At 33.5% G+C, this 20,840-nt stretch overlaps 1 protein-coding gene across 1 annotated transcript; it reads right to left on the bottom strand.

Annotated features, from left to right (window-relative positions):
• Positions 1-549: 549 nt before the first annotated feature.
• Positions 550-19,833, bottom strand: LOC138708218 (uncharacterized). Its single transcript, XM_069838547.1, has 4 exons — positions 19,708-19,833; positions 17,796-17,823; positions 9,106-11,076; positions 550-1,784 (listed from the first exon to the last, which is right to left on the bottom strand). Exons 1-4 carry the CDS (start codon positions 19,744-19,746, stop codon positions 1,624-1,626), a joined length of 2,199 nt encoding a protein of 732 aa, XP_069694648.1. The 5' UTR covers positions 19,747-19,833; the 3' UTR covers positions 550-1,623.
• Positions 19,834-20,840: the final 1,007 nt, after the last annotated feature.

Here is a 20,840-nt window from a genome sequence, read left to right as displayed (position 1 = left end):
TCATCTAATACTTCCCTCTTAACCGAGTCATATGCCTTTTTGAAATCTATGAATAACTGATGCACTGTACCCTTATACTCCCATTTTTTCTCCATTATCTGTCGAATACAAGAAATCTGATCAATAGTCGATCTATTACGCCGAAAACCGCACTGATGATCCCCAATAATTTCATCTACGTACGGAGTAATCTTCTCAAAAGAATACTGGACAAAATGTTGTACGACGTCAACAAAAGTGATATTTCCTTTCAAACTGCAATCTTATTTTAGAATAATCTTATATTCAATTCTAGTACAAGCGTTTCATGAAGTCACTAGAATTTCATTAACGAATATACACAAATTATTTTTGAACATTGGAGACGATGAAATCTTGCTTGAAGACTTGTGTAGTTGCTCCAGTAGTTGTCCACCATTCTTCAATCATAGGCTCTTTCTAGCTCCAACTCAGCTATGTGCTAGCTCTTTGGAAGGGAGGTTTTACATAGTAAAATAATTGAATTGATCTCATAGGATATAATATGTACAATGAAGTATGAGATAGTTTATTATAATGATATATTTTGACTAATATTTGAGAATATTTACAGCCATATAAATATAAAAATATAATAAATAAATACACAGTTATTTTAAAATTGACATCTGAATGATAAACAGTGAGAGATTATTTTACATAACTTAAAATGTTTCGGCTTTTCCAAATCTATTCAGTCCAATTTCTGCTTTCTAATAGCTCCAGAAAACACGTGACATTGCAGAATGAAGTACGCTCAGTGACGTAAACAAACCAAGCCTCTTAAATATAATTACATTTTATTAACACTTTGAAAAATTTAGTCAGCATCATTTGAATATACTGATAGCTGTATCAAGAAACATTGTTGCAACATATCACTTCTATGAAATTATACAGTGAGTTCACAAAATGGGCGTACACCTCTCGTATTCTTATTTCACTCACTTTGTGAATGTTGTATGTGAATGTTGGTACCCTCATGTTGACGTTGGTACCATGCTACTATGGTAACCGTGCAGTTATAAACAAACATATCTGACCAGAATACGTTTACCATCGATCTTTCCTAAACGGTGGATTGGAAGATGATCAAGCTCCTTTTGCCGACCTCACAACCGGATAATGTTCATCAAGGACAAAGTGCGAAATCACCACAATAACACAACGGCACAATTACGAGCAGCTGTGGAAGATGTCTTCAACGAAGTGACCCTTGATTATCTGCGCAAAACATCTGCCAGGACATGGCGCAGAATTCAGCTGTGCTATGGGAATGAAGTTCTTCATGTCGATGTCTTGGATCCCTAAAACTATCAGTTACATTAAATAATATTAATATTTGAGGAGAAAAATTCGCTCCGGCTCCAGGGATCCAACCCGGGTCCTTGGTCCCATGTACCAAGCGCTCTGACCACTGAGCTACGCCGAATTCAATCCACAGCACCGGACCGAACTCTCCTCCTTCAATGTTTCCGTTTGTGGCCTGACTCCAAGTTAGGCATATATGTTGACATTTTTATGTCCAAGTCAATTGCCATTAAAAAAATCTTGAATATCAGTTACATGTCGATATAAATCAATGAACCAATCACCTTAATTACCTCAGTTTTCCCTTTCTTCTTTTTCCTCTTCTTCTTCTTCGTTCTCATAGTCATGATAAGTGAGAAATCTACTTAAAATAACTCCGAAGCCACTTCTTGTGTCTGGAACTAGTATCATTAGGTTATTTTCTCTGGATATACCAATAATATTCTTGAGGAATTCTGAAACCCATAAACATGTCAACTAGAAGACAGCAGTTTGAAAAGTAATCTTATTGCTAATATGAATATCACTCTCAATATTTTAAGATTTTTATCGCCCATGAAGGCAGTATGCCAGGGATGACACGATATTAGCTCGCAATCATGGTAGAAGCACAGTCTACTATATACAGTCGCGAAGCTCAATATGTAGTAAAAATGCAAACATGGATAGTTGCCCACCACTAGGATCGCTTCTATCGCCTCATCATCGCAGATCTCTCTCCTAGCAGCCGACAAAATATGTTACATTTTCGTTGTATTCTTTTGGAAAAATTAACACCTTCCTTCCATTATTGAAATATTAAATGCATAAAGTTAATTTATTATTTTTGTGAAGTATATTAAATTCCAGCATGAACTCGAAGATACCTGCAAGAAATAGGTTAATATTATTTTTGTTTGTGTAAAACGAACTGAAATGTACTATAATCGCTTCACTCATTCAAGATTATAGCGATAATTAACTATGAAACCAATAAATATCAATTTGCATTTCCCTTTACAACAATAATAATGGAAATATGTATTAATGGATTAACTTATGTACGTGTACCGGTACTTGTAATGTAGGCTTACGTAGTTGAGGTTAAGCAATAATAATCACACCAGAATTGGAAATGAAACGTGATTAATAAATTTTATTGTAACAGACTTTTTCTACGTCTCTAATAAAGTAACAAATAAAAATAACAACAAAATTAACAGCTATAATTAAAAACATATCCTTTGAAAAAAAAAGTAGGCCTAAGCAATAATAATCCCACCAGAATTGAAAATAAAACGTGATCAATAAATTTCATTAAAACAAACTTAATTTTTCTACGTCTCTAGTAAAGATTAGATTAGATTATATTAGATTAGATTAGATTATATCTTTATTAGCCGATAGAATTACAAGCATTCATGGCGTCGTCAGTACACAAGAAAATATTATTATTCCAATTATTGTATTTTAGCCATTAACATTTTCATTACAACCAATAACGAACATTTCACAAGCATCAATGTGAAATACGCAACGAGCTAGCACTCGATGGAAATACGATTCAGTCCAAAGTCGACCGTGGACAGTCTATTGTTTCTAGTTGCTAACCGCTTGGAGCGCTTTATCACGAGATTTGTAAAAAATCACCTCTAGCTTCGCGACTGTATATAGTAGACTGTGGTAGAAGAGCTCGACCTTGATCACGAGCGCATAGCGCATCCACTACATAGCGTCGCAAAGTAGACACAGGGATGTACATGCACATGCAGCAAATAAAGGCAGCAATTATTACAGTAACTTGCGTTACTAAATTTCTGGCTATGTAATAGGGCTAATTATTCAGTTGTTTAATATACATGTACATATATAAACAAATCGCAAAGGGAAGGGTTTTTTAGGAACAAAAAGAGAAATAGGAAAAGTTAATTGTATGTAAACCATTTTCTTCTTAAAAGCAATTATTTATTATGTAAATACTTCACTTCATTGGTTAGGAGAAACTAATAGGGTCTACCTGCTCGACGTGTGTGATCTCCAAGTACTTTTGAGTATATGTTGAAAAAATAATAATGACAATATTGATTGAAATAGAATATAATGATTGTGTGATTGTGAAAATGTTGTCCTTACTCTCCAGTCGTGATTATGTAATGAATTTTCTTAGAGTGATTTGTGAGATGCACGTAACACGAAAAAACAAATTGATTAAATTAAGATATTGAGAGCCATCGTAATTTTTGGGGTCAATAATTTAAGGGGATATGTATGATTTTTAAAACTTCCACAATTTTCGGCCAAAATTTGTGAAATTTAAACTATATAATCAGATCTATAATAATATCATCTGTAGAAAATTTTCTGCAATTAGGTCTAATAGTTTTGAAATTATATTTTTAAGTATATTTTATATTGACGTTACTAAAAAAGCTCCTTGCATCAAAGTTTTCAAAAAGTTTAGTTCATATTTGCTCAAAATCTTGAAAATAGTTATTGGAATAAAAGTGAATTAGCTTTTTGAGCTTAGTAATAGTATAAGTTAAAGTGCAATCAAAGATAAAATATTATTTCTAAATTAAAGAAACACGTAGTTGAATAAAAGTAAATATCCAGAAACAAGCAACAAATAAAGAAATAAAAGGAATCTAGATACAATTTACTGACCCAAATGAAAATTAATTTACCTTCGATGTCAATTTCGAAATCAATTTATTTCTCTCTTCTCCTGAATAATGCCTATATATTTTTTTCATGTTGCGTCTCATAATGCTGTTTTATGTTGCTTTTTTTGCAAATGATATTTTTTTTTACACAACAAACACTGGACTTCATCACCATGTTCGAAGCATAAATATTGTATCTTCCACTCTTCCTGGAAAGCTTTAAGCGCTTCCGTTCCGTCACGATGCGCTGTGTTCTAAGCTCTGTACATCCTTTAGCAATGTTTACAGGTAAAAGAGCTCCGCGCGCGCGCAGCGGGCATAAAAAGTTCTAGCTCGAAATTACTAGTCACCATCGCAAGACTGCAGTATGCGAACAAAACAACACACAAATGTAATTTAAGAAGAATGAGGGACTTCATCTTTACATCGCGCGTAGATAAGTTACAAATTGTAGTAGCGACCTAGATTTTTTAATAAGACGCATTAAGCTCTCATCAAAAGATTGCATTATTGTCGATGTGATCACAAGCGAAACAAGGAAGCAGCAAGTGTACATTTAGGGAAGTGTATCATTTTCTACTAGATGGAAACACTGATGTACACTTTGCCTCCGGAATGGTAGTAATGCACTCAAGACAAATCATCTTTGTTTATCCAGGCTAGCATATCGTCCCCTTCCTGTCTGTTCGGATCAATTAGCCAGAGTGCTGCACATCTGCTTCAGTGGCAATCTCCACTGGCAGACCGACACGGTGTTCGATACTTGTCACCATTGAGAGATCTTCTGCACCCAATTGTAGATAGTTTGAAGTAACAGCCAATGCTCACCATAACCATGAATGTTATTTTGTGGTTACATTCCTGCTTCTTCGTTTCGCTTGTGGCACTTGCGCGCACATCGAACATACTGACTCTTGGATAATACTGTCATCTAGCGGTGATAGCTCCACACGCCTCATTGAAAAGTGCAGGAAATTACTTCAATTTATAACTTACTTTCGAGTTTAGTTTATTTGTTAACATGATAATTTGAACTGTTTGACACCAAAAAAAGTTTGGATAACGGAACATATTTCCTTACTAAGATAATTTGCAAATCCAGATTATGTTAAAGATGTGCTCAAATAATATGTACACTTGTAATAAATGTATCCTAATGTTATATGCATAGACTACCACAAAATGTATTGGAAATATAACTGCGAGAAGGCTAAGTGTTGTTAAAATAAAATGCGAGGAGTTTGGAAAACGAAATGAAAAATCTACAGCACGAGATCTGTATAGTTACTTGTTTCCCGTGGGAAACCATGTTTTTTGTTTTGTCATCCTTTACAAATACACCACTGTCCAACAGATTTCAATTCACGAATCTCGCATACAACGGCCAACACAGTACGTGTGTGTGTATGTGCGTGCGTGTGTATGAACGTTTGTCATGAAGCCAGGTATAAAAATGCATAATGTAGCCTATGCTTGCATATACTTTATGAATGTATACACATATGTAGTGGTCCACACCTGTGCAGTAACGGTCAGCGCGTCTGGTCGCGAAAACAGGTGGCCCGGGTTCGAATCCCGGTTGGAGCAAGTTACCTGGTTGAGGATTTTTCCGGGGTTTTCCCTCAACCCAATACGAGCAAATGCTGGGTAACTTTCGGTGCTGGACCCCGGACTCATTTCACCGGCATTGTCACCTTCATTTCATTCAGACGCTACATAACCTAGATGTTGATACAGCGTCGTAAAATAACCCAATATATATAATGTGTGAGTGTATACATTTGTGAAAGTCGGCCTGGGTAGCGCAGTCGGTATAGCGCTGGCCTTCTGTGCTCGAGTTTGCTGGTTCGATCCCGGCCGAGGTCGATGGCATTTAAGTGTGTTTGTCAGTAGACTTACTGGCATGTAAAGGAACTCCTGCGAGACAAAATTCCGGCACACCTGCGACGCTGATATAACCTCGGCAGCTGCAAGCGTCGTTTAATACACCATATTTTATTATTATACATGTATGAACATATGAATGTATAGCCCGCGAGTATGAAAATGTGCAATTATACAGTACAGTGAAAGCTCTCCTTATGGACACCTCCAAGATACGGACACTCCTCATATACGGACAGATTCTTATGTTCCAACTGAAATAATATAGAAATAATGATAAATTTAATTCTCGTTTACGGACACTCTCAGACACGGACACGGACAGCTGTTTCACAGTCCTAAAGCTTGCTTTGCCTCCTGACTGCGGACAGAACTTGGATTTCAAGACCTAATGTGTTGCAAAAATGGAAACATTAGTTTTGAGAACTGTACAGAAATTCCTTAACATGAAAGAAGACAATAAGAGTCTCGTAGGCTACCACTAGCCCAGCCGGCTACCCCTTGTTAGCTGGAAGCGGGTGGATAAACAAAGTAATAAAATTTAACCTGTCTGATGGGTCCGAGATTTCCGCGATCGTGAAATTGTGTTCGACACATGATAGGGTTAGTAGGATTATTCTCTTCACTTTAATCAGTTGTTCTGTTTCGAGAGACATAATGTAAAGGTTAAGTTGAAAACTGAAAATTACAGTACTGCATAACTGTAGACTTAGAATAAAATTGCATGGCACAGTGCTGTATTTTCCTTTTTCGGTCTTATCTACTGTAGTTCAAAGTTGCAAAGAATTTACCTAGTACTTTAGACTGTATTTAGACTTAAACTAATACAATAATACATTTCATTTAAAGCGTGAAGGGATACATAATGTATATTATAAATTTACTGTTAGATTGGGGATTCTCCCTCCCAATAAAGGACACCTCCCAGATGCGGACAGATTATTACGTCCCATCGATGTCCGTAAATGAGAGGTTTCACTGTATTTATAATTTATTGCCTTCTTTCGTTCACAGCTGTTAGAACTTTCAATAGAACTCCGATCAAGGTTGTAGCGGGAAGTCTGTGAATTATGAAGAGCATGACGCTAGGTCTGAAAATACAGATTGGCATCTATTGACACATTGTTAGAATTTTAGCTAAAAATGCATTTATGAATTTATACCGTGACATCACTTTATTTTTACTTGCATTTTTACTGTACCTGCGTTTCTGAATGTACTTGACTTCCACCCCTTGCAGTAACGTTCTTGCTCCCGTCAGCCACACAAACTTACGACAGCTGTTGCATTCTAAGTCTGCTAGCAGTGAAGTAAACAGTCCAGAGTATAGCGTGTTTCAGAAATATGGTTGCGTTTTCTATAGAAGGAAGAGCCTATATTATTGAATATTGTGACAGCGACGTGAGATTCGAACTCACGACCAGCGTCCCGCGAGAGAGCATATTGCGCGGGCTTCACGGGGAAAGGGGAAAGGGGCCTACACGCGAGGGGAGGCTGCGCGCGCAGCTGCTACTTAACGCAGTGAATGTGGAACGACCTTCCCGACTATTCCAGAAATCCGTCGAAGTGGAAGACTCGCGAATTTTCGAGGCTACGTCGCTGTGGTTATAAATTACGGTCGCGAAGGAACGACAGCAGTTTCAGAGTTTTCAGTTATTCAGTCAGTGAGTAAGCCAGAGCAAGCAAGCCAGACTTGTGTGCCGGAGTTCGACTCGAGTGTGCGTCCGCATCTGCGTCAGCATCCGAAGGCCTGAGTTCGAGTGCAGTGGATCGCAGTTGGAGGGACCTGAGTTCGAGCGCAGTGGACCGCAGTTGGAGGGACCCGAGTTCGAATATAGTGAACTGTCTCTGAAGGTCTGTGGTTCGAGATACTGTGAACTCGAGTGACTGAGATAGAAGAACTGTGAACTGAGAACTGATAGTTCTGATTTGTAAATAGTGCTTTGTAAATATTAGTTAAGATTAACAGTTCATTGTTGTGCGTAATAATCCAAGTAAATTGTCATTGTCGTCGGTGGAGTGCTATAACGAATACTGTGTTGAGTGAAGATCCAATTGTTGACGAGAGCGTTTAAGGCGAATTGTAGAAAGGAATTATTGTTGTGACGAATAAATTACATTGTTGTTACTAATAAAATTCACAATATTATTTCCAGGGGCAGGTATTTATGGAGATTAAATTTATCATTTGTGTTTTTTAATATTGGTGTCGGCGGAGATTGTTGGAGATTGATTTGTTGGATATTCATGGAAATTTTGGAAAATATAATTATTTTTAAATTGGAGTATTAACTCAGTATGAATATTATTTTTCAAACAATTAACGTAAAATGTTCTTTGGATTCTGGTAAAGGTGCGGTATGGCCAATAGAGATTTGTTGAATTGAGACTGTATTTAACACATTCATTAAAAACGAAAAAAACTTGCAGTCCTCAAATTAATACTTTCAATTATTAGTGAAATGTTGAATTCTTCGTCTTTTGAGTTCACTAATGTAATCAGAACACCTGGAATACCATGTAATGTAGCCTACTTGAATGTGTAACAAATTCAAATGAAAAAAAAAAAAGTCCGAAAAAAGAACTCAGAATATGAAATTCGCTATAAAACGACGCAATAGTAATAATTCGCGAATATGTTCATATTTCGCTATTAGAACTCTATGTCACGATTTGTCGTGATTGGTTTATCCGTATTCAGAATCACTTAATTCGTAAAGATTAGTAAAAATCTATTATATATCTATTATGTCGTGATTTTCGCGATCTCCGTAAATACCCGTCCCTGCTTATTTCGCACAGGTACCGTGTGTAGCATGACTGAATAACTTTATCTGTGTGGACTGAGCAGAAGTGAAGATTAGAGTTACGGAAAGTACGGTAATATGCTGAATAAAGTAGCCATAATGAATAAAATCGTCTGAATAGTTGAGTTTGTGAAAGAAAGTTACTATTCTACTGTATTTTGATAAAATACCGTAAAAGTAATGATCAAACTGAAAATCCTAGCATCGTAGTTCCCTGTAACATAAATGGATACACTACTTTTCTCTCCTCCTATAGCTAGTAAAATGATTTGTTTACACACTGCACTAGTAAACCAAACTCCTGTAATGGAAGGGGGTAACAGTGTTTCCGAGTATAGCCAGGTTAATGTTAAAAATGTTGGTAAAAATAAAGTGATGCCCCTGTACATGAGCTACACAAATATGATTTTAGCTTCTTTTAGAGTGAACATGCAGAAACTTACCGGAGAACTGCGATGTATTTTTTTCCATTTCATTGTTTTCCTTTACCTCGTTGTCTAAATAAGTTTCATGTCTTTCCATTCCACTCTCAATTCCTTGTAAGTTACTTAAAAAATGTCCAAACTGTCGTATTATATTCAGATTTTTGTGTTTCTTGTGACTTCTCGTTAAATAAGGATGTAATTCTTCGTCATGTGTGTCAGTATCTAAATGTAAATAACGGCTTTGTTTTATGTTTTCATTGTTTGGATGTATTACATAATGTTGTCTTGCGTTCTCATTTCTGAATCCATTTGCAGTATGAGTTCCAAATTTCCTCCTTTCAGGTTTATTCCTTTCGTGATATCTTGGTAAGTAATGATACTTTACGTAATTTTGTCGTTCGTATTCATTTATTGGAAAAGTTGCATATTTTTCAGTACCATATTTCTTTCTTACGTTATTTCTTGGTCCATAACCTTCGGTTTCATAATATTTCCCAGCATTCTTTATTTTATATCCTCCCCTAGGATAAGTAATGTAATTTACCTGTCCATGCTTTTTTCTCTTTCGATTTATTGGAGGATAACCATAATATTGTGAATAACTCTTAAAATTGTTGTCTTTGGCATCATTTGCGTTCTCATTTCTGAATCCATTTGTAGTATGAGTTCCATATTTCTTCCTTTCAGGTTTGTACCTCTCGTGATACCTTGGTAAATAATGATACTTTACGTAATTTTGTCGTCCATATTCATTTATTGGAAAAGTTACATATTTTTCAGAACCATATTTGTTTCTTACGTTGTCTCTTGGTCCATAATCTTCGGTTTCATAATATTTCCCAGCATTCTTTATTTTATATCCTCCTCTGGGATAGGTAATGTAATTCACCTCTCCATGCTTTTTTCTCTTATGATTTATTGGACGATAACCATAATATTGTGAATAACTCTTAAAATTGTTGTCTTTGGCATCATCCATATATGGTGCATACACCTCTCTATTTTGATTCTCTACAAAATAATAGGAAGGTTCTTTCTGTTGATTTCTCATGCCATATCGTTCTTCTTCATTAATATTGAACTTGTAATGATGCTGTCTTGGATATTCTTCTCTCTCAAATCCATCTTCAGGATTTTCAACGAAAGATTGTACTGTTTGATATTCTGTCGGTCCTGGTATAGCGTGCATAGCGTTATAGTCTCCCTGGTTACTGAAATGGGGCATATGCTGACTGTACCTTGTATCGTCAACTGTTTCTTTCTTGTTCATTGACTTCAAGTTGTTACCCCCAAATTGTATGTCATGTTTATTAACTACACCGTCATTTGTTTCCTTTATATTTCTTCTCAAAATTGCATTTAAATGATGGATGTTCACTATGATATTTCTGTTGCGTAGAAGACCCATTAATGTTCTACGGACATTTTTTACATTGTTTAAATCAATCTGCCCACCCCTTTCAGGAACATATAATTTCTCTATTCCGTTAAGTTGCTTTTCTTCAGGATTAGAAACTAAGTATCTTCTATTTACGGAATTATTCTTTTTATTAAACATACGTTTTCTTTTATTTTGCTTTACGGAATTTCTATCAGTCTTCTCAACAATTTCCGTGGGTTTGTAGATCCGTAGCAGTTCATTTAAATCAGTGAATATTGGCTGATTTCCGTCAGTATTTCTAACGAAAATGTCTTTCTTCCCCTCGTCCAATAACCGATCTGTTTTCCTGTGGTCACTATTTTTAGTCAAAGTTCCCGTATCCTCATCGAACACCAACGGGTCTGTTATTGTGTAGTGAATATCTTTCACGGGAAGAAGTCTCTTTTCTTCAATAAATAGCGGCTGACGTATTTTTTGGTTATCTCTTCCATCGGCAAAGTCTTTCTTCTTCTCCTCGTTGTACGCAGCACCCATGAAATCGTAGTCTCTCAAGTAGTCATCCTTGTTTTTCAGATTTCCAGCGTAGTCGTAGGGTATTCGGTAGACATCTGTCAAATAAGAAAATATGTATAAGCACTCGATCAATAATAATGAATCTTACAAACGAATGCTTGGAAAATCTTCTGTTATCTCTTTTGTGTTTTCCTGATCAAGTCGTTGATTGTTTTCTTCTTTCTGCGCGCTTAGTTTCAGTAGACGGATTACTGTTTTCTATACTTTTTCAAACTATGTTTTATTTTATCCAATCATAATGAAGGAATGAATGAATACATTACATATTTTCCCTTTTTACTTGTAGTTATATTATAGTCCTCATGATATGTAATTAGCTGTAATTTTTTTGTTTGTTTTGACTTTAATTTTTAAGACCTGAAAAGGTGCGCCATTATTTTTATGACCACTTTTTTATTCAATCATAATGAAGGAAGAAACGAATAAATTACTTATTTTCCCTTTTTACTTGTAGTTATATTATAGTCCTCATGATATGTAATTAGCTGTAATTTTTTTGTTTGTTTTGACTTTAATTTTTAAGACTTGAAAAGATGCGCCATTATTTTATGACCACTTTTTTATTCAATCATAATGAAGGAAGAAACGAATAAATTACTTATTTTCCCTTTTTACTTGTAGTTATATTATAGTCCTCATGATATGTAATTAGCTGTAATTTTTTTGTTTGTTTTGACTTAAATTTTTAAGACTTGAAAACATGCGCCATTATTTTATGACCACTTTTTTATTCAATCATAATGAAGGAAGAAACGAATAAATTACTTATTTTCCCTTTTTACTTGTAGTTATATTATAGTCCTCATGATATGTAATTAGCTGTAATTTTTTTGTTTGTTTTGACTTTAATTTTTAAGACTTGAAAAGATGCGCCATTATTTTATGACCACTTTTTTATTCAATCATAATGAAGGAAGAAACGAATAAATTACATTTTTTCTCTTTTCACTTGTATTTATATTATACTCTTCATGATATGTAGTTAACTGTAATTTTGTGTTTATTTTGACTTTTATTTTTAAGACTTGGAAACATGCGCCATTATTTTATGACCACTTTTTATTCAATCATAATGAAGGAAAGAATGAATGAATTACATTTTTTCTCTTTTCACTTGTATTTATATTATACTCTTCATGATATGTAGTTAACTGTAATTTTGTGTTTATTTTGCCTTTTAATTTTTAAGACTTGGAAACATGCGCCATTATTTTTATGACCACTTTTTTATCCAATCATAATGAAGGAATAAACGAATAAATTATTTATTTTCCCTTTTTACTTGTAGTTATATTACACTCCTCATGATATGTAGTTAACTGTAATTTTGTGTTTATTTTGACTTTAATTTTTAAGACTTGGAAACATGCGCCATTATTTTATGACCACTTTTTATTCAATCATAATGAAGGAAAGAATGAATAAATTACATTTTTTCTCTTTTCACTTGTATTTATATTATACTCTTCATGATATGTAGTTAACTGTAATTTTGTGTTTATTTTGACTTTTATTTTTAAGACTTGGAAACATGCGCCATTATTTTATGACCACTTTTTATTCAATCATAATGAAGGAAAGAATGAATGAATTACATTTTTTCTCTTTTCACTTGTATTTATATTATACTCTTCATGATATGTAGTTAACTGTAATTTTGTGTTTATTTTGCCTTTAATTTTTAAGACTTGGAAACATGCGCCATTATTTTATGACCACTTTTTATTCAATCATAATGAAGGAAAGAATGAATAAATTACATTTTTTCTCTTTTCACTTGTATTTATATTATACTCTTCATGATATGTAGTTAACTGTAATTTTGTGTTTATTTTGCCTTTAATTTTTAAGACTTGGAAACATGCGCCATTATTTTATGACCACTTTTTATTCAATCATAATGAAGGAAAGAATGAATGAATTACATTTTTTCTCTTTTCACTTGTATTTATATTATACTCTTCATGATATGTAGTTAACTGTAATTTTGTGTTTATTTTGCCTTTAATTTTTAAGACTTGGAAACATGCGCCATTATTTTTATGACCACTTTTTTATCGAATCATAATGAAGGAATAAACGAACAAATTACTTATTTTCCCTTTTTACTTGTAGTTATATTACACCCCTGATTATATGTAATTAATTGTAATTTTGTGTTTATTTTGACTTTAATTTTTAAGACTTGGAAATATGCGCCATTATTTTTATGACCACTTTTTATCCAATCACAATGAAGGAAAGAATGAATTATTTTTTTTTTCTTTTCACTTGTAGTTATATTATACTTCTCATGATATGTAGTTAACTGTAATTTTTTGTTTGTTTTGACTTTAATTTTTAAGACTGTTTCAAGGTAAACAGCCAGTTATGAGTAAAATTTGCATTGGAAGCCATATGTTGGAACAGGTAAACTCATTTAAATATTTAGGTTATTATTTGACATATTTACCTGTTACTGATATATCTGAAAATATTCACCTGTCCTCATGTATGGTTTTTTTTAATTGGGTTATTTTACGACGCTGTATCAACATCTAGATTATTTAGCGTCTGAATGAAATGAAGGTGATAATGCCAGTGAAATGAGTCCGGGGTCCAGCACCGAAAGTTACCCAGCATTTGCTCGTATTGGGTTGAGGGAAAACCCCGGAAAAAACCTCAACCAGTAACTTGCCCCGACCGGGATTCGAACCCGGGCCACCTGGTTTCGCGGCCAGACGCGCTGACCGTTACTCCACAGGTGTGGACTCATGTATGGTAGTGAGGCCTGGACTGTCCGAAACTCAGATGTTCAACGCCTAACAACTGCGGAAATGAATTTCTAAGGAGGACTGCCTGCTACAGCTTGCTTGACCACAAAAGGAATGAACTAATTACAAAAGAATTGAAAATTACACCTATTTATGAACATCTCAACCACTGTAGACAAAAATGGCTTAACCATGTCAATAGGATGGACCGTTCCAGATTCCCAAGACAATTTCTCCGCTATGTACCACATGGAAGACGATCTTTGGGACGCCTCATGAAAAGATGAATGGAGACCGTAATAGGTCACTAGGCCTAATACCTGCAAGGACGATGATAATGATGATGATTTTTAAGACTTGGAAAGATGCGCCAATTTTTATGTGACCACTTTTTATCCAATCATAATGAATGAATTACGTATTTTCCCTTTTACTTCTAGTTATATTACACTCCCCATGATATGTAATTAACTCTAATTTTATGTTTATTTTGACTCGAATTTTTAAGAGTTGGAAACGTGCGCCATTGTGTCATTTGGTTACCACGTACAGTTTATCAGTAGGCATATTTAAATAACTAATAATGAATGCAGAATTCAAAGTGAACCTATTCAAACGAAGTAGCATTAAATGCCGTTATCAAAGAAGACTAAGCTAACAAGTACATTTTTTAAAATAATTAGTAATAATGCAGAGGAAGAATAGCAATAGACAGTGAAAGTGAAAAGGATCTCTCATGGCCACCTTGCTGGAAGGTAGTGAGTGCTAAATGGATATACATAATATCACAGAGACTGAGAAAGAACACGTAGTCATCGGTGATCGAAAATGCGCAACACATTCAATCGAGGACGGTCAAAGTCTGTTTTTGACATCATAATAGGCGGCTAAATATGAGTCGACTGTTATGAGTTAAAATATAAACAACTATCGGCACAGTGGATCTTCCCAGACGAAGATAAGTCAACAAAAGTAAAAAAAATGCCGAAGGAGTATCAAGAAAGTTGCTTTCCCATTCCTTCGTCGCTCTGGCCCTGTCATCTCTGTTCCACTGGACGGTCGTCGTACTGTTAATGTCGATTGGCACGAGTATGTTGCCGTTTGTTTATCGACAATCTTGGAAAATGCGCATAAAGAACGATATCGAATGAAGGACGCGATATAGTAGAAAATTTCTAAGATTGTGTGTGTCTGTAACGTAAGTGCACGTAGGTTTGTCTCTCCCAAACTTCAACCTTAATTTAATATTCTTGAAAATATACGAGAAGACAGATAGCAAATATCGGTAACTATCACATTATTGAAAGAACATTAAAAACTTCAAACTTAACAATTCACTGTTTTCGTGCCACTGAGTAGTATGTACTGAATTTTGCTGGCAAAGAAAAGACTACTTGCTCAGTGTAATGCATTGCTCCGGCGATTTATTTATTTATTTATTTATTTACTTACCTACTTACTTATTCATTCACCCATTTATTTACTTATTTATTTATTTACTTATTTACTGATTTATTATTTATTTAATTATTTACTTATTTATCTATTTATTCATTAATTTATTTATTTGTTTACTTACTTATTCCATTACTTATTTATTTATTCATTCATTTAATTACTTATTTACTTATTTATTCATCTGTTTATTTACTTTTTTATATACTTATGTATTTATTTACTTATTTATTTATTTTCTTTCTTACTTATTTACTTATTTATTTATTTACTTACTTATTTATTTATTTCCTTATTTATTTACTTATTTATTTATTCATTTTATTTTTTACTTATTTATTTATATACTTATTTATTTATTTACTCATTTATTCATTTATTTATTTATTCATTTATTTACATATTTATTAATTTTTTCATTTATTAATTTACTTATTTATTAATTTACATATTTATTTACTTATTTATTTATTTATTTACTTATTTGCTATTTACTTATTTATTTATTTACTTATTTATTTATTTTTTCACTTATTTATTTATATATTTATTTATTTACTTATTTATATATTTTATTATTTATTTATTTATGTATTTATTTATTTTATTTTTTACTTATTTACGCATTTATTTATTTACTTATTTATTTACTTACTTATTTATTTTTATTTATTTATTTGTTTATTTATTTATTCATTTATTTATTTATTCATTTACTTATTTATACTAATTAATTAATTTATTTATTTACTTATTTATTTATATATTTGTCTATTTATATTTTAAATTATTTGTTTATTTATTATTGTCTTATATAGATAGATATATTGTAGGAAATAAAAGTAATTTGTACTAACGTTGTATGAGATTCACTTGTTTTTTAATGAATTTACAACTCTTAAATCCCCAATCCCCCAAGATCGATCTTTTTTTCTTTTACTCTGCATCATATTCCATGACTTCCACGCTCTACCTAAACAAGCTGCTTGGCGATTGCAGGGGACTTGCTCCGCGTGTTATATATAAGTAGATAAACATAGACTTTTTTTCTAAAGGAATATCTACGGAGCAGTGTATAGAATGTATACAGTGTTCCAAAATGATTGCTCCGAGTTCACAATGCTTTTCCTCTGTAGCTGTTAATGATACAACAAGCCAGTAAGTGCAAATGAACAGTTAATCTCTTGCTACCTTACAAGTTTTTGATATGAGAGCCTCTGGCCACACGGAACAATCCAAGCGCTGATTCAATTGCTCCCACATTTTGTACAGCATATGTCACCTGTACTACCTCTGTGATGCGACGCTGTAGATCCTGCAGGTTATTGACCAAAGGCGGAACGTAAACATTGTCTTTTACGTACCGCAAAGGAAAAATTCATAGAAGTTAGCTCAGGTGAATACATGGGCCACATCTTCAAATTTTCGTCTTCGGCAGTGCTACGGCCAAAACAACACTGAGGGAGGTAACTTACTCGTTGAAATAAACACAGGGTGGTTGAAGTAAGGTTTTGTAATATCTTGCTGAAAAATGAACTTACTCTCCCCTCCCTGCAGTCACAACAGAACGATGAGCTGCGATATTCAGGACACTAAATATTATCTACGAATCCGATAGGCCTAGTGCCATTTTTTTTAAATGACTTTTTCCAACAATACCTATCACATGCCCGTATAGTAAACTAGGTGATGGTTAGTTGTATATGGAAACTGTGTCCCTACAACTTACAATACATACTTTCCTAAATAAACTACATTAATATCGGAATAATCACTTTGGGACACGTTGTATATTATGGAATATGAAGTAGAGAGAAATCACAATGTACCATAATTTAAATAAATCACACATACCTACTTTTATGCTCGACCATGCCGAAATGTAGTAATTATAAACCTTTAATGCACCTCATTAAAGTACACCTATTCATTATAATTCAGTTGTTCAGCCAATGAGAAACCACCATTGTACCATTATAAAACCGCAAGTATCGATTATTCTCGGATATGCAATCGAAAGACAATTAGCGAAAAGTCACGGAGGCTGGAAATCCAATACTGTCGCAGAAGGTTATGTTCTGTTACTATAATAATTAGCGTTAATTGTAAATAATATTCAAATAAATTCAATTTGTCATCTCGTTTTTCAATTCTAAATCATTTTCTAGGTTATATCAAGACAAATGTTCATTTTATTCTCTACGTTATATCAAGGTCAATGACATTCGGCCTCGGAAAAAATCAATACTTTCGCGTCTGCGCACATCTCACAATTTAGGTCAGTTCCGCTCCTCACTTACATAACGATAACATGAATACTCTGAATAATTTCAAGTTAGAAATATGGTCGAGCATAAAAATTCGTATGAAACTTGCCTATAATGGTAATTAAGACGCTCGTATGAAACGAGCGCAAACGAATTTCATAAACAAACATACTGGCGTCTTAATTACTACCATTATAGGCTCGTTGCATAATGTACTATTTCAGTCGTTCCTTATGATAAATACATTCAATCATAACAATATTATAATAATATTCTTACCGTTTTGTCCGAGAGCGATGTAATGCACCTGTAGTAATATAAAGAAAAAACAATTACTTTATATATAAAATTGTCAACTTAATAGGTGAAATTAATATTTATTTAGGTAATTGACAGTTGTTATGTATTATAAATGTAATTATTACAGGAAATTACTTGTACTTCTTCCTGATAGGCATAATGAAAGAAAAAATAAACTTTATGTTACTAATTCTCTATAAATAATCAATACGCAGTAGAAAATTTACTGAGAATGAAATTGTCATAATATTAATTTGACAGTGTGACCGAAACACTTCGGAAATATATAGTTTTATTGCTAGTGAAATCGCAAATTAAAAAAAAAACTTACGTATTCTTTTAGATGGATAGATGGATGAATTTAATGTCATTCAGCGATTTACAGCCATAGACAACGTCAGATTAGATATAATACATGGCTACTACAATATGAATAAATGTAAAAATAAAATCAAAAATAAATATACAATCACCAGATAATAACAAACACAGGTTAAAAGTTTTATAAGAAATAGTATAAAGTCAGGTTTAAATGCATAGATTTGTCAATTACATGAGGTTAAAACAAATAGTATCTAAAACGTAATATCGTAATTAATCAATTTTGATACGTTTTATCTATTTACATGATTTCCTTGTGCTATCTTACTGAACAAGATGACCACCTTCAAGACAGTTGAGAAAAAGCCGGAAAAAGGGATCAGTGAGTGAGGGTTTTAATAAAGATGACGGGAACGTCATACAACTTCGACTATTCCATTGAAAGTAATTACAAATAATAGTTGAAACATTTTACGTGTACGAAATTAATTTTACCCTCATGGTTTAAAAATGGAAAAGGTTTTGTATTCTACTCAGACGTAATAAACTAAAATTTAAAATGCTGTTATATAAAGTTAGGAACTTCTCATAGCCTATGAGACCCAAATTGCACTACTGATTCGTTATCGTTGCTTTGTCTTGCATTTACGTTTCCTCATCTTTTAAAAATTTAACCCTTAAAAGTACATTATGCAACGAGCCTATAATGGTAGTAATTAAGACGCGAGTATGTTTGTTTATGAAACTCGCTTGCGCTGGTTTCATAATTTTCACACGAACGTCTTAATTACCATTATAGGCAAGTTTCATACGACTTTTCATGCTCGACCATATTTCTAACTTGAAATTATTCATAAGTATTCATGTTATGATTATGTAAGTGAGGAGCGGAACTGACCTGAATTGTGAGATGTGCGCAGACGTGAAAGTATTGATTTTTTCCGAGGCACGAATGTCATTGACCTTGATATAATCTAGAGAATAACATGAACATTAATATTGATATAACCGGGAAATTGATTTAGAATTGAAAAACGAGATGACAAGTTGAATTTATTTGAATATTATTTACAATTAACGCTAATTATTATAGTAACAGAACATAACCTTCTGCGACAGTATTGCATTTCCAGCCTCCGTGACTTTTCGCTAATTGTCTTTCGATTGCATATCCGAGAATAATCGATACTTGCGGTTTTATAATGGTACAATGGTGATTTCTCATTGGCTGAACAACTGAACTATAATGAATAGGTGTACTTTAATGAGATGCATTAAAGGGCTACTACCAGGTGTATAATTACTACATTTCGGCATGGTCGAGCATTAAAAATAATTTTCTTTCAGTAGAAAGATATGCTACTAGATGAGACAAGTTTTCTGCAAGCTTAAAATTTACAAATCCTTCGAATCAGTCACTATAATTTTAAAAAGAAATAAAATTTGTGTACCGTTTTACTTCTTTCACTTTCCCATGCTCCCATTCACACATTTATCATGCGTTCTTCAATCCACACCACACCATAATATCTTTCTATGTTGTGTTTTGTTATTGGAGAGTCACACTCACCTGTGCTACTAGAAGGGTACCAAATAATTTTGTAAACATAATGACATTGCGGTTGGAAGTCTGGAGAAGATATGCCTGCTTGGTTGTATTATACTTAGCTTGGTATTTTTAAAACATTACTCACATCCTCTTTCCTGTTGTTTGCTATTGGAATGGCGTAACTCACGATAACTCAGTCCTTCATATGGATTTATTTATATCAATTCTAAGAACGAAAAAGGCGTCACAATTCTAATACAGTTTTATTACTTAGTGTCTTTGTGCGTTTATGTTGACACCGTACCGGTACATGTCTGTAAATCTATTGCGAAAGAAGTGTATTAGAAAATGTAATTGACATTAAAATGAAAAGTTCTATAGATCAAGAAATTTATTTAAATTCTATTAAAAAATGTAATAACTTTATTTGTAAACTGAATAAATTTATTAATACACATCTCTTCCTTGAATGAGTATTAATTGATATTACTATATTCCACTTTAATAAATTTCAGAATACATTAATGCAATTAAAATGTCCAGCAATCTATCTGCGGTTAGATCTGTGCCGGCAGAAGTTTCAACACAACCCGTTGTCGCCATCTCGGCTGCAACGAGATGGAAACTCTTGGTCACGTGTTGGGGTTCTGTCGAATAACGGAGCTGCTGCACAACAATCGACACCATAAGGCCAGGACCGGTATTGCTAATGTCCTCAAGCGTCGAGGATGGGAAGTACACGAGGAGATCCACTGCGTTTCATCCTTAGATTCGAACAGAAGAGCAGATATTGTAGCCATCCACAGGACTCAATCTAAGGGATTAGTTCTTGATCCTACAATCCGGTTTGAGAGGGATGCCCTGCAGGCACAACACGTTGATGAGGAGAAGAAATCCATTTATGAGACCTGCATCCCTTATCTAAGTGAGAAATATAACCTTCCCACTAGTCAGTGGAGTGTTTCTGGTCTTTTGTTTGGCTCACGTGGCACACTTCCTAAATTCACGTGTAATATTTTAAAAGCACTCGGGCTGCGATTTTTTTTAAATTAAAAAAATTGTATTGAATATTCTTAAGAATTCACTCCAAATATTACATTACCATTTATATTTTAGCCATTAATGATTCTATTGGATTTGCATTTGTCTGGATC

This window comes from Periplaneta americana, chromosome 1 (genome assembly GCF_040183065.1).
Source record: "Periplaneta americana isolate PAMFEO1 chromosome 1, P.americana_PAMFEO1_priV1, whole genome shotgun sequence".
Lineage (NCBI taxonomy): Eukaryota > Metazoa > Arthropoda > Insecta > Blattodea > Blattidae > Periplaneta > Periplaneta americana.
The sequence above is the reverse complement of the archived record's forward strand: the minus strand, read 5'-3'. Positions and strand labels throughout refer to the sequence as shown.